This window comes from Oryzias latipes, chromosome 15 (genome assembly GCF_053564925.1).
Source record: "Oryzias latipes strain Hd-rR chromosome 15, Olatipes_Hd-rR_3.1".
Taxonomy (NCBI): domain Eukaryota; kingdom Metazoa; phylum Chordata; class Actinopteri; order Beloniformes; family Adrianichthyidae; genus Oryzias; species Oryzias latipes.
Genome location: NC_136251.1, coordinates 31,145,125 through 31,157,400, shown reverse-complemented (window position 1 = coordinate 31,157,400; position 12,276 = coordinate 31,145,125). Strand labels below are relative to the sequence as shown.

At 42.8% G+C, this 12,276-nt stretch overlaps 1 protein-coding gene across 4 annotated transcripts in view; it reads right to left on the bottom strand.

Annotated features, from left to right (window-relative positions):
- LOC101172103 (phosphofurin acidic cluster sorting protein 2) overlaps nucleotides 1-12,276 on the bottom strand; it is a 51,325-nt gene that overhangs the window by 10,307 nt on the left and 28,742 nt on the right. For 2 of the 4 annotated variants that reach the window (XM_023962983.2, XM_023962984.2), the window contains exons 4-14: nucleotides 12,121-12,246; nucleotides 9,193-9,355; nucleotides 7,885-7,976; nucleotides 7,648-7,728; nucleotides 7,319-7,378; nucleotides 6,262-6,407; nucleotides 3,277-3,370; nucleotides 2,540-2,623; nucleotides 545-672; nucleotides 298-430; nucleotides 76-180 (exon numbers count right to left, since the gene is read on the bottom strand). In XM_023962983.2, coding sequence (XP_023818751.1) covers nucleotides 76-180; nucleotides 298-430; nucleotides 545-672; nucleotides 2,540-2,623; nucleotides 3,277-3,370; nucleotides 6,262-6,407; nucleotides 7,319-7,378; nucleotides 7,648-7,728; nucleotides 7,885-7,976; nucleotides 9,193-9,355; nucleotides 12,121-12,246 — 1,212 coding nt within the window. The remainder of the gene's footprint in view (nucleotides 1-75; nucleotides 181-297; nucleotides 431-544; nucleotides 673-2,539; nucleotides 2,624-3,276; nucleotides 3,371-6,261; nucleotides 6,408-7,318; nucleotides 7,379-7,647; nucleotides 7,729-7,884; nucleotides 7,977-9,192; nucleotides 9,356-12,120; nucleotides 12,247-12,276) is intronic. The other 2 variants (XM_078931564.1, XM_078931565.1) reach the window with 1 other exon arrangement.

Sequence of the window (12,276 nt, the reverse complement as noted above, 5' to 3'; positions counted from 1 at the left end):
ATGTCAAACTTCAGAGCCATCAGGTTGAGTGACCTCGTGACCTCTGTTTAATTTGTGAGGTGTGGACCAACACACCTGGCCTTGCCACTCTGTGGTGTTTATGAGGATGATGCTCTCCGGCAGCCTTTCGTCTGAGATCAGGATCTGGTTCAGCTGGTCGTACACCGACTTCCTGGGAACCTTTAGGATTAGAACCACAGTCTGACATGATCCCGCATGCTTCCACCTGGATCCAAACATCCATGGAAGGTCCTAAAGGAGCAGGAGAATGAATTGCAGGAGCATCAGGATGTCTACCTGAGCTATTAGCCGCGATTCTGGTGAGCACTCGCTCTCCATGCTGCTGGTCCGATCGCTCTGTGCCTTTGAGTTTTGTCGGTCTTTCATGGAGGTGCTGCGTGGACGTCTCTGCAGCCTGTTCTCCACTTTACTGAGGAAATGAAACAAAGCAAATGTCAAGGGATGGGTTCAAAAATAAGAACAAAGACTAGACTTGCAGAACCAGTACAACGCGTGTCTGCAGGTGCTGGGATCGGCGGTTTACCTGGGAGACATGTGGTTTTGGGACTCTGTCTTGCAGAGCTTGCCAACGGGGCTGGTTATCCGCTCAGGATTGACTTCCCAGCTGTTGACCTCTCCTGGTCCTGCTCCATTGTCCTCATTTTCTGGCTCCTGAAACAAACGAGAACATTTAGAAACGGGGTGGAAGGGGGAAACACACACATTCATGAAGACACACCGGGACGAAGCGTTCAAGAAACCCAACGTAGAAACCAGGAAGGAAACAAAACACACAGAAAGAACCCTAAATATTTCAGGACGCTTTTGTTTTGCTGATGCAGTTAAGGTGAGACCTTTAAAACTATAAAAGATAAATTGTCCTGTATAATAAAGTTTAAACTCTTTAGAACCACCTTGCAAGGAGGTTTGAACAGCTATTTCTCTAGATTTGTGAAGCTTAAAGGTGCATCCAAATTTAATCTGGGTATTTTTGGCATTTGTTAGCAACAGCTTTAAAATGCTTAAAATCTTGATTGCTTTCAGCAGACGCAATTTCTTTCAAGGAATTGCAAATCTAGTTACATCTACTGTAGGTTGATCTATGTGGGAAAAGACATTCATTCACAAACATTGAAAATCTTTCAGCTAAATAGTCTTTTAAAGATCTGAAAGTTTTATTAAAGTATCCAGAGTGTGAACCCTTACAGGCAAAGATTTGTTTCTGTGCCAAACTTGCAGAAAGTTGGACATATTTAGAGCTCCTCAACCTTCAGATGTGTCACGGTTTTGATCATGATCAGATATAGTTTTTCTTTAAAGCTTCCAGATTTAGGTTCTTCCTGATCAAAGTCAGGGATATGAAACATCAAGAACCGACTTTCATTTCATGTTTTATTTCTGTGCAGTGGGCTTTATGAGGCAGTGGCTCTAAACCTTTAGCGGGCCACGGTCCGGTTTACTGTTAGACAGTATTTTCACAGACTGGTCTGAACGAGGCTGAAGTTGGCCTTTGCTTTTTTTTAAAGATCTCGTTTCTGGATAATCAATTTTTGTAGAATGTAGTTTAAAAAGACAGTCTGAAAATGTCTGTAGATGGTTTTTAGAGGATTAAAGTTCCACAAAACAAAGTTGTTGATTTGTAGAAGTTGGTTCTTTATTTGTTAAAATGTATAATAAAGGCAACATTACTGGGTCTTTTTCATAGAACATGTACAAAAACATAAATTTGCTGTAAGTTTAAATTTATGCCACAAAATAAAGGATACAGCTGTCATATAAAAGGTATTTTCTATATATCATAGTAATAATAATATAGTGAATCCACAGTGAGTTTATTAGAGTCATTTTATCCAGAGCAGGTTTGGTGTGAAAGAGCATCTGTCGCAATAAATCCATACTTCAAGTCAGATGCATGGCAAATTAATTCATTTTATTTATTCTTCGGTTTCCTCTCAGTCTTTTTTCTGCTAAAAAGAAACATTTATTTTTTTTGTCAACTTTGTTGAGTTTGGGCTTTTGATTGAGCGCCGGTGCCGCCGCTTCAGAAGGAATTGGATTTATTTAGGACCGAGGCGAAAGTGAGTCATAGATGGACGTGCTGGAATGAATGCTTCAAATTAAAATGTCTTTCAATATGGGAAAATAAAAATAATGTAGGTTACAGGGTGTATTTTGTTTGTCTGCTGCCCGGTACCGGTCCAGACCTCAGAGCTCGAGGATCCCTGAGGTGAGGAGCTAGTGAAGAACCGGCTTCTGTGTAGAAGGCTGAGGATAAAGACCCCTCCCCACAGGACACAGAAGATGAAACGCTATGATCCGGTAGCAGGTGGCTTCTTGAAACTGGGTCAGAGCGGAGATGCAGAGCCCATCACCCAAATAACCACAACCGCCCCACAGAGCTGTATTGATCCATAATGGATGACTGTGCTTTTCCGTCCGGATGCTGTCCGCTCTCCACTCCCCCGTTTTTCCACAGAGCCATGGAAGCAAAAAGGTGGAGGAAGAGGAAAATGTGATGATGAGGAGCTGACAAACGTACCCCGACAGTTGCGTCTGCGCTGGCGTCCTCCTGATACGGGCTTCCTTGCACCTTACATCTGTCCACAGTGAGAAAGTCTCCACTCTGCAGGGTCAAAACACAAAAACAACCTTTGACCTTCCTTCCCTACCGGTGGAAATAAAAAGACACAGCCGAGCTTGAAATGAAAGTTTATGCCTCTGGTCAGTAGAACAGGCAGATTTATCCGGACTCCTGTTTGTCAGATGCAGCATCTGCTTCCAGTTGTTCTTATTTCAGATCAAAGGATTTTCATTTGAAGCAAAACGGAGGGCTGTTTTACTACACGCTAAAATGAATTCCCAGACATTTAAAAGCTGCTGCGATGCTCCGGATATCGAACTCTACATGTCTGTTTTCCTCATCTCTTCCTGTCGTTCCAACAGGCCATAAATCCCACCAGTCCGGGACTTCTCCATCCATTCATCTCCTGGAACGTGGCAACAATGCAGCGTCTGCTCGTGAGCAGAGAGGTCATCTGGTGTCAGCCCCTAAAAATACCGAGAGGCTGCAAAGGTTGATGGGATAAAGAGCTAAGTCCTCAGAAGCTTTCAGGCTGGTGGCTGCATCTTGTTCAAGCTCACCCCTGCCTGGTATATCTTTGGGAATCCCCGAGCCACCATCAACAACCAGCTAATCCGTTTAAAAATGCTGCTTGTAAGAAAAGTCTGTGAACCCACTGAGGCCCAAGCTCACATGGTAACGGGGAGCGTACTTACGGGACATGACAGCTCTCTCTGCTGGCTTTTCTGGCTATGTATGCTCCCGATCTCTGTCTGAGAGCTGGAGTGAGACATTCCTTCAAAAAACGGCCTGAAACCACAAAGGTTCAAACACCGTTAGAGCCATTTCTTTTCAAGTTAGCATCAAATCCCTGCAGCAAATCAGATCAAATCAGTACTACAGTCAAGACATGTGAGTAAAAAGTCAGAAACTTGAGTCCTCCTGCAGAACACGGAGGAAAACATTTTTAAGATTTCATCTGAAATAAATCAAGCTGTTGAGAGCTGTGCTAACGCGAAACAGCAGGATATTTGGCACAGTGCTGTTGTCCTCTGGAGCTCCTTGTGAAAAAAGCAACGACGTGGAAAAGAAGGATTAAAAAAAACTTGTGACAGAAAGTGAAAAATTCAAGAAAAAGGAAGCTAAATTATGTAGTACATGAAAAAGCCGTTTTCTACACTAGGAAGAGAAAATAACGGTTACAGTGGGACAAAAAAGTATTTAGTCAGCCTTCAATTGTGCAAGTTGTCCAACTTAAAAAGATGAGAGATGCCTGTAATTTTCATCAAAGGTAAACTTCAACTATGAGAGACAAAATGAGGGAAACAACCCAGAAAATCACATTTTCTGATTTTTGAGGAATGCATTTGTAAATTATAGTGGAAAATAAATATTTGGTCAATAATGAAAGTTCAACTCAATACTTTATGTAACGTTTGTTAGCAATGGCAGCAGTCAAACATTTTCTGTAAGTCTTCGAAAGGTTTTCACAAACTGTTTTGGTCCATTCCTCCATGCAGATCTCCTCTAGAGCAGTGATGTTTTGGTCCATTCCTCCATGCAGATCTCCTCTAGAGCAGTGATGTTTTAGGGCTGATGCTGGACAACACAGATGTTCAACTCCCTCCAGAGATTTTCTATGGGGTTGACATCTGGAGACTGGCTAGACCACTCCAGAAGTTTGAAATGTTTCTTATGAAGCCCCTCCTTCATTACCCGGGCAACGTGTGTTTGGGATGGTTGTCATGCTGAAAGACCCAGCCATGGTTCATCTTCAATGTTGATGGAGGGAGGTTTTCACTCCAAATCTGCCCATACACGGCCCCATTCATTCTTTCCTTTACACGGATCAGTCGTCCTGGTCCCTTTGCTGATAAACGGCCCCAAACTATGATACTTCCACCCCCATGCTTTACTGTAGTTCTGGTGTTCTTTGGATGCAGCTCAGCATTCTTTCTCCTCCAAACACGATGAGTAGAGTTCTTACCAAAAAGTTATATTGTGGTTTCATCTGACCATAGGACATTCTCCCAATCCTCTTCTGGATCCTCCAAATGCTCTCTAGCAGACTGTAGACGGTTCTGCACATGTACCGGCTTTAGCAGGGGGACACGTCTGGCCCTGCAGGGTTTGAGTCCCTGGTGGTGTAGTGTGTTCCTGATGGTAGCCTTTGTTACTTTGGTCCCAGCTCTCTGCAGGTCATTCTCTAGGTCCCCCGTGGGGTTCTGGGATCTTTGCTCCCCGTTCTTGTGACCATTCTGACCCCACAGGGTGAGATCTTGGGGGGAGCCCCAGATGGAGGGAGATTCTCAGTGGTCTTGTATGTCTTCCATTTCCTAATAATTGCTCCCACAGGTGATTTCTTCACAGCAAGCTGTTGCAGATTCAGTCTTCCAGCCTGCTGCAGGTCAACAGTTTGGTTTCTGGTGTCCTTAGACAGCTCTTTGGTCTCCATAGTGGAGTTTGGAGTGTGACTGTCTGAGGTTGTGGACAGGTGTCTGTATATAGATAACCAGTTCAAACAGGAGCCATTAATACAGGTAACCAGTGGAGGACAGAGGATCCTCTTACAAAAAAAGTTACAGGTCTGTGAGAGACAGAAATCTTGGTTGTTTCTAGGTGAACAAATACCTTTTTTCACTGTAATTTACAAATAAATTCTTTAAAAAAATTTCAGAAAATGTGACTCTTTTTTTATTAATTTACTTCATTTTATGATGAAAATGACAGGCCTCTCTCTCATCTTTTTAAGTGGGACAACTTGCACAATTGGTGGCTGACTAAATATTTTTTTGCGTTCACTGTATAAACTTAAAATACTAAAATATTGTGCTTGTGGACCACAGTGTTTGGAGATCAGATTATCAGACTAAAGACTTTTAATCGTGTTTTTTATTTATCAGTTTCTGAGTCTGTCCTATTTACATGGCCTCAAATCGGGATCAGCTGAAGGTAAATTAACAGCAGCAGCTGTTAGGAACAAACATTATCTTCATTTGGTTACAGTTTTAGGTTTAATTAAGGTTTTTCAATGTATCTTTTAAGTTTAACCTTTTTTCTTTCTTTCTTTCAAATTTTTAATCAAATTTAGGGTATTTTTCATTCAGTTGAGGCTGATCCTGATTTGACCTCACACACATGAAACTGATGAACCGGTTCCGGGTTACACAGCTTGCACGTTTTTAACTTTTGAAACTTGATGAAATTTTGCTATGAAAATTCCTGAAACAGTGTTGTGTCTACTTTACTGATATAGTATTATGTTTTATTCATATGAATGGCTTTTATAAGTAACATAATCTGCATATATTTCAGATGACTGATCTGCATTTGCCATGTTGATTTCTAAAATAGTTATTTTTGACGTAATACTTAAGTAATTCATCTTTGTCATGTGCCTTATCGATATCTTATGATTTTCAATTCTGTCTGATAAAAACGGGGAACCAGATATTGATAAATCATGTAATAAAATGGTTACAGTATAACGGGGTGGGATTATATAAGTTTGCTTCCTTCCACTCCATTTCAAGCAATATTTATTAATGTCTAATTATCCTAAGTATGATTAGTTACTGTATGAATGTATAACTGATGTTTATATTGCTTTTGTGTATTTTTTCTACTTAATTGCTTGAAATAAACCATTTCAAATAAAAATCAATTCAAATGAAGTAGCGCTTTTCAGGAAGCAAGCCTACTTGAGTTTGGGTTTGGGAGTGCTCAGGACGCTTTCGTTGTCCTCCACCTCAGGCCCGCTGTCACTCTGGTTATCCAGACTGTCGTAAAGCAGATCCAGGTCCTCCTCCACCTCCTGGGTCTGGTCTACCGGGTCAGAATCCAGGACCTAGTGCACAGGTGAAACACATCTTCACCGTAATCAGAGACTTTTCATCAAAGGATAAAACGGTGGAAAAAGCAATGCTCCAATGAAGAACTGATGAATACACACTTAAAGGAATCAGATGGAACAGACCAGGAGACCGCTGCACAGCAGGGAAATGCATCATGGGAGCTGCAAACAGGCAGACTTGGGGACTAATCAGGTGATTAATGCCACTCCATAAAGGCAGGAGTTGGCAGGGAGCAGATAAACATAGTCTGCCCCTTCTCCTCCTCCCGCTCATGTATTTTTAGAGCTGCACACCACAAGGAGGAGATTAGCAACACGGAGAGTGATAAAAGATCACCGGGCCACCTGGAGCTTCCAGAACCATCCATAAAAACACAGCGCCGTTTATCTGGAGGAATTGGGTTCAACGGAGCTTTTAGACACAACAGTGTTTGAAGAAGATTAAATAAAACAGAAAAAAAATTTGGATTAATAACACAAACATTTATCTTTCGGTTCTTTTGATTTAATTAATTAGAATTTAAGAGAAAAAAGATGCAGTCCCTGGGTATTTGAGTGATTTTGCAGCTCAATGGTTGGAGGTCATCCAGTTACAGGCCACTGTGCAGAACTGATAGAAGAGCATTTAGGACGAAGACACAACATTAGTTGTCTGCTTAAAGAGGGCAGAATGAAGCCGATAATGGATATTATAAGTGAGCTGCTGCTAGTAGAAACCAGAGCATCAGACCTTTCTGAGTGCAGAAGTGATCCAGCCGTCTGCAGTTTGATTCTGACAGAGGTTTCTTGACAGTCAGTGACACATCAGCGTTTTTTGAGCTAAATGCCTATTTTCTGTTGACTTTAACGGGACTTTAACACATCTGAATATCACACTTGACCCTCCGGAGAAAAAAACAACTCACCTCATCTGTGACCTTGAACCTCTTCAGCAGCGCCACAAATTTTTGCTTAAAATTTGGTTGCTGGAACAGAGGGGAAAAAAACAGTCACACATAAACAAAGAAGTGTCAGAAAACAGAATAAATGCCAACAGGAACCAGGAACGACAGACGCACTCGGACCTCCCACAGGATCACACTTTCTATATGAAGACTGCTCTAATCGGCGCGCTGAGGCCGTCATTTACATGCTCATTCACACCGCGCTAATGGCCTGAACAAATGGAACGGCGTGTTCTCTTTCTTAAAGTCGGTCAATGATTGGCGAGGAGGGCAGAGGGGGGGTGACGAACCCTGGTCATGGAGGTGGTTCTGATCATTTTCCTTCGAGCTTTCTTTGGCTTCCTGACTTCATCATCTTCATCGTAAAGATCCTGAGAGGACAAATGAAATGACTAAAGTCAGACTGAAGGAGGGAAAGTGTGAAGGGGCTAACAAAGCTTAGTTTCTTCACATGTGATGATGTGAGGAGCAGGAGGACCTGCGACTCTGATCGAGGGTCTGTTTCATGGGTGACTCCTGACACTCACCTGGCCGTGAACGGCGTCGTCGCTGGCCTCCTGCTCCGACGAGTAGCTGTCGTCATCGTCCTCTGAATAATTGTCCATGTCTGGGGAGCGGTCTGAAGACAAACACACAAACGTCAGCCCCAAAAAAAGAGCAGAAATACGTCAACTTTGATTTTCTTCAATAAATTCTGTTCTAAAATGAAGACCAGAGAGTGAAAACTTTATTCAGATGAACATTTGAACACAAGACTCGTGTGAAACTAGAGCTGTGACGGTGTGGGATTTTTGATCACCGCGGTGATCAAAAGACAAAACTCCACAAAATTCCCCCGGCGGCCGCATCGCAGATGAATACAATGGAAATGGGGGGGGGCGCGTTCATGTTTGGTGTTACGAAGTGAAGGAGAACAGTAATAAAAGAAGGTCCCCCCCCCCCAGAAGAACGGTGATTGATACCTTATTATTTTATTTTGTTACTGTATTATTATTATTAACCCGCTCTGGAGTAGAGATGTGACGGTGTGGGATTTTTGATCACCGCGGTGATGAAGCAGCAAGAGTCGCGGTGTCGGGACTCTTGCCCCCCCAACACAAAATCCTCCGGCGGGCGACCGAAGCTTGTAATAGAAATGGATACAATGGAAATGAATAATTAGAACGCAGTAAATGTAACAAACAAATAAGAGTAACAACAACTAACTAACTAATTAGCCAACTATACAGGTAAACATTAACAACCAAAGTGCAAAATAGAGCAAAAAGTGAACAAGTGCCGCTCAAATGAGTGGTGCTGCTGCTGCTTTTATTTGTCCGTCTTCATGTTGCGTGACAGGAACACCAACATGTTAACCTTGTCAGGTTTCAGCGAGGACCTTCACGGGGTGACGATGTTTCCAGCCGCACTGAATGCCCGCTCTGATGGCGTGCTCGCAGCGCACACAGACCAATATTTTCTTGGCACTTTTGACAAAAGAGGGTTTAGTATTTGCTGCATGAGCTCATTTGTTGTGTTTGAGCGGCCTCCTTCACATCCAGAGTCTGAGGCCTCAGGACCCAAATGGGGTCCAGTGATCCGTCCTGTCCAGAATTAGAGCGGTGTAAGGAAATAGCCCCCTACATCTGTTCAACTCCCAAATCAACACAGCGGCCATCGCTGAGAAGAACGGCATACCCCCGGGCCATAGGATGACCTTGGATTGATACGTGTTCGTTCTGCTCGTAGTTGGGAAACGGAGCGGCGACTTGCAGGATTCGGCTGGACGGCGTGGCTCCAGGCCTGTCTAACACCCCCGCGAGGGGGGGGGGCAGGGTAAAGACTGCAGTGCCCACCTGAGGTTTTGGTCTTTCGACCAGCTTGTCCGCTGCCGTCCTCGTGGTCGATGGGCTGGCTGGACAGAGAGAACACGCTGATCTCTGCCACGCGGACTGGTGCCTCCTTCACGTTGCTATGGAGACCCAGAATCTGTCCTCCGTCTGTTGGGTGTTGCATCACCTGATGATGGTTTAAGAAACTGAGCATGAGATCCACAACCAAATGATTGTTCTTAGTCATAATCTTTAACAGATTCTGATTTTTTTTAGGAACCGAAACCATCCAAAGACCTTCCGTTTAGACCTGATATTTCTGCAAAAAACCCTTCTGTGGCTTTGAATGCACAGACACTAACTCTACGCAGCACAATGCTCCAACTCCATTTACATTACATTTCCCCAAATATGGAGAAAAAACTCTGAAATGTTCATCTGGTGAATTTTTATTGTTCTGGGAGAAAACTCAGAGTGAAGTGCTGGCAGGGGTGTGTTTGAGAGCTTCACACTAAAGTCCAGTAAGTGATTTCCTCCCACACAAGGCTTCAATGGCTTCAGACCAGAGATGACAATGTCATTAATTCAACAGGATCTAGCTTCCATCACAAAGGCCTGTGGCTTTTCTCACAGCGGCTGAGAGGTATTTAAAACACAATAATGCATTAGTCTTGTTCTCAGATGCCAGTCAATGATTGCCCAGAGACTATTTCTGGAAAATGAACAAAACGGCACATCTGCTACTGTAATTAGGAAAGGAGACGGGACACCTGAGTTCTACGGGTGACGTTCTTTTTCTATATCTGTTCCAACAAACAACCTCAGTTTTTACCCTTTTCACGTTTTAATTCTAGAATAATTAACATTCCTAAAGTGACAGTGCATGAGATGCAAGGAAATATTAATCTATTCGTCAAATTTCTCATTATAAAATGAACTTTTTTGTTATAGAAAATTAATTGCTGGAAATGATTTAAACTGAAGATTGTTTAAAAAGTTTAATTTTCCATGAAAAACAATTAGGAGAAAACTTCTTATACAACTTCATCCATTCAAATGTATTTAGATTCAAACTATGACCTGGGGGCCATATGTGGCCCTTAAAACCATTTATTCAGGCCTGCCAAACTGTAATAATTTATACTTTTAATCCTTTTTATTGTGCCTTTTCTGGTATCTACCCATAAATGTCGCAATATAAATACATTGACCTTTGTTCTGGTGCAGAGTTATTCTGCATTTTTGGGTGTTGGAAAATTTGTTGTTTTTCTGTCAAATTTTAGAACCCTAACATAAAAGCGCTCCATTCAATATGGTCAATGATGTGAAGGGGTCCATCCGATTGGTCAAATGCACAAGGTTCTCTATTTGATCTGTTGAATACCGTATTTTCACGACCATAGGGCGCACTGGAGTATAGGGCGCAGTTTCAGTTAAAGGTGCTTTATCTGTATTTAACAGACAAAAGCCGCAGCGGGTTTTAAGGCGCAGGCGCGTTAAAACATACTGGTAAAACGAGCATGCTGGTGTTTGTTTTACAAAAGGCAGCGGGAGCTTTTTATTTTTATCTTTCAGTCATCAGTCAGTGTTCATAAATCCATCAGTCCTCATCTGAAATGAACAGCTGGGCCACATTTCTATCAGACACGCCAGCTTCCCTTTCGTCGTCGTCAGAGTCCGTCTCGTTGCCGTGCGGCTCCTCATCAATGATGCCGGCTTTTGCAGTGCAAGACAGACACGTTAGCCCAAGCTTCTGCAGTCCATTCACAAAGTGTGGCGTAACTCGCCTCCCAGTCTTAGTAAAAGTGTTTTCGCAAAGACGGACAGCTTTTCATTGTAATCCACTGCTGCACCACCGTAGTCGTTGCCCGGATAGAAAGATGGCACCGTTACATAAAACGAGAGCACCATGACGGACCTCCGACAAAATGTTCCATTTTCATTTCCTCTGCAAGCGTTCCTGCCTTCTGTGGAACGGTGGTTGTAGAGACGCTTCTCCCAGGTGCTTTCTGATCATTAATCGCTCCAGTCCGTCTTCCAACTCGGGCCGCCTCGCCTTGTTTCCACAGAAACTCAGCTGCATCTTCTTGACTCGTTGGAGTTCATTTCCCAGCGTCCTCCACTAGTGAACCGTTGATTCATTCATCCTAAATTCTCTGGCAGCTGCTCCATTCTCATGTTTCCCAGCATAGCTGATAGCTTGCAATTTAAACTGGGCTTCATAATCGTGTCGCTTTGCATTTTCAGGGTTTCCAAAATGATGCTGTTCTGCATAATGCACATACCTGCACTGTAGTACTATTTGGGGGGGGGGGGGGGGTGTCTTCTTTCACGTCCTCACTTCCTTCCTTACCGTTCTCATGCTGTCCTCTCCTACATCCTCTTTAACCAAGTCAAGCAACAACACGTTAGGCGCACCGCAGCACAGGGCGCTCCTATGGTCGTGGAAATACGGTACTTTAAGCTGGTCTAGCTTTTGCGTTTACATTTAAGGAAGCCATTTACTTTACATTTTACGCCGCCTTTTGTGATGCGCAAACCGCGATGACGATGCATTTGATATATTGAACAGATCAAAACTGTCTCATCATTATCAAGCCAAAACTCCAGAGTGACTTATGGAAACACTAAAGGATTTGACCTTTTATGTGACGACACGAGAAACTTTACAAAACCAAAACCTTAAAAATGTTTCAACAAACACATTGACACTTTTTTAACTGCACTTCCTATAAATAATGTCTCAAGAAATAAACACTTATTAAACATTTCCGAATTGAGCACTATAAAAACATCAACACACCGTATTGTGAAGATAAAAGGAATCATTTAAATAATGTTTGTCATGGGAAGCGTTCAGAAAGAAGGCGGAGCCGTCTTAATCAGAGGAAAGCAATAATAACAGGAGCTGAACGCTGTTCTGGAGAAGATGAAAGGGTCAGCATACAGTACCTCGGCCATGTTGATAACTCCCACCGCCAACGTTTTGTAGCCCAGGATGGTTCGGTTTTTGTAGCGTTTCCTTCTCTGCAGCATGATCTGAAGTCTGTTGGCATCCCTCTTAAGAAAATGGGGGTACTAAAATACAAAGAAAAGGAAAAAAAAGAA